Below are 3,384 nucleotides of genomic sequence, written 5' to 3'. Positions count from 1 at the left end.
TAAACTGCTGGCCGCTCCATCAGCAACACAGAAGGCATGTCATGGGCTAGTGGGGCTCTTCTAAAACCAGAGCTTTTTAAACAATATTTTATTTAACTTCATTTATTTATTTTAATAAAATAAAATTTAATTAAATTAATAAATAAATGAAGGGACAGAGTGTGAAAGGGAGGGGGGGGTGGAGAGAGTGAGAAAGCAAGCCAGCAGGTACAGGACCCAGACCACGGCTGGTCATGTGGGAGTCCAGCACCCTGAACCACCACACCGCCTGCTGTCCACAAACCACAGTGCTTTTTAACAAAACAAACTCGTTTGAAGTCATGTGTGAACAGATTACGGAAGAAAAATCGCATGTTGTCTATTAGATGGGGAAAACATTGGAGAAGGCCGAGGTCCCCAGAGCACTAGTAAACGGGACGCCCTGAAGCCCGTACTTGGGTATAAATTTGGAAATACACCTAATGACAGCTCGGAGCCGTCACAGGAAGGCCCTCACGGCCCAGAGGCCGGTGTCGTGCTGCAGTTCTCAAGCAGCCAGTGAGGACAAATGGGGGGAGTACAGCAGTCACTGGTGGCGGATGAGTGAGTGGGTCCCCGAAGCCAGTGAGGCCACAGATGCTAGGACCGATGACTTCCCACTCACAGCTGCTCGCCCTGCGTCTTACACGAGGGAGGAAAGACATTCTGTACCGTGTCCGGTTTCGGCTCCCAGTGCCTGAATGAGTGGCAGCACGGGGCCTCCCTGCCTGTCTGCACGTTTAAAATGTGTTTCTGAGTGTGCGTCTGTTCGTGTGAGCCCAAGACTAGTGGAAGCTCTGTGGCATTTCATAATTATAGTGCTGTAATGTTAATTGGCAAGGTGCTTTAAAACCGAGCGGTGTCCTGTGAGCTCCTCCTATCTCTCTTTGCTCCCACGGAGCTGGTTCGTGACTTTGTACGGTGTTTCTTAGAGCTGTGTTCATCTCTGCCTCCAAGAGCCTCTACGACACATCCGATAACTGAACTGGGAGACCCGAGCTTTTCTAACCCAAGAGATTAGATCAGAACTCTGGCCCAGACCAGCCATCTTAACTGCAGGCTGAGGTGCCCTTTCGCCGTGGTGGTCTAATTTTATCCGGGGCAGGCATCGCATTGCAGGGTACTGTGGACAGGTGACGCCAGCGAGGCCTTCCCATGGCAGGGAGCACTTTCCTTACGTGCATCTCAGCCGGGCGCCCTCTTGGGGGGCAGGGTGAGCCTGTTCTCACCTGACCGGGTCCTTGGCTGGGAGCGCAAATCCACGTCTACAGGGCAGAGACCAGCTGGAGTGCTCTCGGGATTGCGACACTGACCCTCGCCAGGACGTTCTGTCTGAACAGTGACCAGTCATCCCCTTGTCCCCTTGCTGCTGTCAGGCACTTTTCATGCCAGAGCCCTGCTCAGAGAAGGCCTCGTCCGGTCCCTTTGCCCTTTGCCCTCGCAGCTGCCCTCGGTCTGAATGGATAAGTCAGCCTGAGACCAGGGGAGCTCCAGGAGGACTCCAGGCTCGAGATTGCCTCTGCCCTGGAGTCTCACCCAGCGCCCCCCGCCCAGCTGCGATCTGACAGCATGGAGCTGGATCTTTGGCCTCATCAGTTTGCTTTTTTAACAGTTCCCAGGAATGTTGTGGGGGTGTTGCTGCTGTCCTTGGGTGAAATGATGCAACACTGGGGACATGCTTGAAAGTGTCCCAATGGGCCGGGGCAGCAGGGGCCAGAGGGCAGCCGCGGTTGGACTTATCGAAGCGGGACGTGGGCTCAAGAGGCTCATATCGTCTTCCCTTCTATTATTTTTTAATTTGTTTCAGTTTTGCTATAGGGCTCCTGTGCTTGCCAGAAAGAGAGAGAGAGCAAGAATCACCCACCAGGGCAGGCCGTCTCGCTGAAATCCCCTCTCCTCTATTTGGGACCCTGGGCATCATGCACGTGCGCCCACCATGCTCCCCGCCACGTCCAGCACTCACACTGCGAAGTCAGCCACGCGGGATCCAGCCACCTTAACCGCCACGCCATTGACTGGCCCTGTCGTCACTGTTGTGTACATGTAAAAAGTTTCCGTGACAAAACAGTTTCGGGGAGCCAGGCTGTGGCCCAGTGGTAATAAAACTCTCTTTGAGTTGACTCACACAGGAAAGTCTGAGGTCCGTGTCCCAAGATCTCCTAGTACACACTGGGCACACGCATGTCCCTGACCCAGGCCAGCTGAGACTGAGGCTGGTTTGCAGTGTGAGGACCCTGCTGGCGTGCCTCGGGGTGCCTCCATCTTCTCACTTTCTCTGTTAGAAGAAATCTTTTTTTTTTTTTTTTAAGTTTAATTTTTTAAAATTGTCAGTAGTTTTTCTGGAGGTCTAGCTCAGCATAAGCACACTGCAGACTCAGAGCAAGATCTATTGGGGAGGCCAGCAGATGGCATAGTGGTTATGTCGCTGACCCTCCTGCATGGCTGACAGGGGTTCAAGTCCTGGACCCCCGGGACTCAAAAATCATGCTGGGCATGGGTGCATGAGTGCGTGCCCAGGATCCCAGGGAAGAAGGGATCATGGCGTGGCTGTCCCCCTGTGGGGTGATTTCTCCCTTTCCCTGTCTCTCTGTCTCTGTCTCTGGCAAGTGCACACATCCTGTAACTAACTTTAGAAAAAGCAAAACCCAGTTGAGCCTGAGTGAGCCGTGGGGTTCACAGCTGAGCGCCTACCCTTCATGAGAAGGGAGCAGCTCCCCACAGACCACGCTCTGGGGAGACGGGATCTTGGTGCAGGCGCACCCGCACCCGCTGACCTGGCCTGGCCCGTGTCTCCCTCCCAGGTCCACGCCTCCCGCAGCAACAACATGTGCATCGTGGGCGGGTTCACCCAGATGATCCGAGAGGGCGGGGCCCGATCGCTCTGGCGGGGCAACGGCATCAACGTCCTCAAGATCGCCCCCGAGTCGGCCATCAAGTTCATGGCCTACGAACAGGTGAGGGCCCTGAAACTGGGCGCCTGTCATCGCTAGGGGACAGCAGGGGCAGGCGAGAGGCCTGGGTCTGACCCCAGCTCTGCCACCAGCTCCACCTTGGGCCAAGTCCTTCGTCTTTCCATCTCTGGGCAGTGTAAAATGGGCCAGGAACACCCAATTTCAGCTAATCTGGCTCCAGGAAGGAGGGTGGGGCAGGAGCTGGTGCCCTGGTCTCTGGGTGCATGAGTTGTTCTCTGTGTCCCAGATCAAACGTCTTGTCGGGAGTGACCAGGAGACCCTGAGGATCCACGAGCGGCTGGTGGCAGGGTCCTTGGCGGGGGCCATCGCGCAAAGCAGCATCTACCCGATGGAGGTGAGGGCCGTGGCCTGGGAGCGGGCAGCGTGGGGCCGGTGTGAGGCGTGGGCGGGCTCA

General features: G+C 55.6%; 1 protein-coding gene across 6 annotated transcripts in view; it reads left to right on the top strand.

Annotated features, from left to right (window-relative positions):
- Nucleotides 1-3,384, top strand: part of SLC25A25 (solute carrier family 25 member 25) — a 22,874-nt gene that overhangs the window by 15,542 nt on the left and 3,948 nt on the right. For 5 of the 6 annotated variants that reach the window (XM_006154042.3, XM_006154043.3, XM_006154046.3 and 2 more), the window contains 2 exons: nucleotides 2,820-2,972; nucleotides 3,217-3,324. The exons of the other annotated variant lie outside the window; for it this stretch is intronic. In XM_006154042.3, coding sequence (XP_006154104.1) covers nucleotides 2,820-2,972; nucleotides 3,217-3,324 — 261 coding nt within the window. The remainder of the gene's footprint in view (nucleotides 1-2,819; nucleotides 2,973-3,216; nucleotides 3,325-3,384) is intronic. 6 annotated transcript variants of the gene reach the window in all.

Source organism: Tupaia chinensis, unplaced genomic scaffold, assembly GCF_000334495.1.
Source record: "Tupaia chinensis unplaced genomic scaffold, TupChi_1.0 Scaffold000394_1, whole genome shotgun sequence".
In the NCBI taxonomy this organism is placed as follows: Eukaryota; Metazoa; Chordata; class Mammalia; order Scandentia; family Tupaiidae; genus Tupaia; species Tupaia belangeri.
Note: the sequence above shows the minus strand (reverse complement) of the source record. Positions and strands in the feature narration are given on the sequence as shown.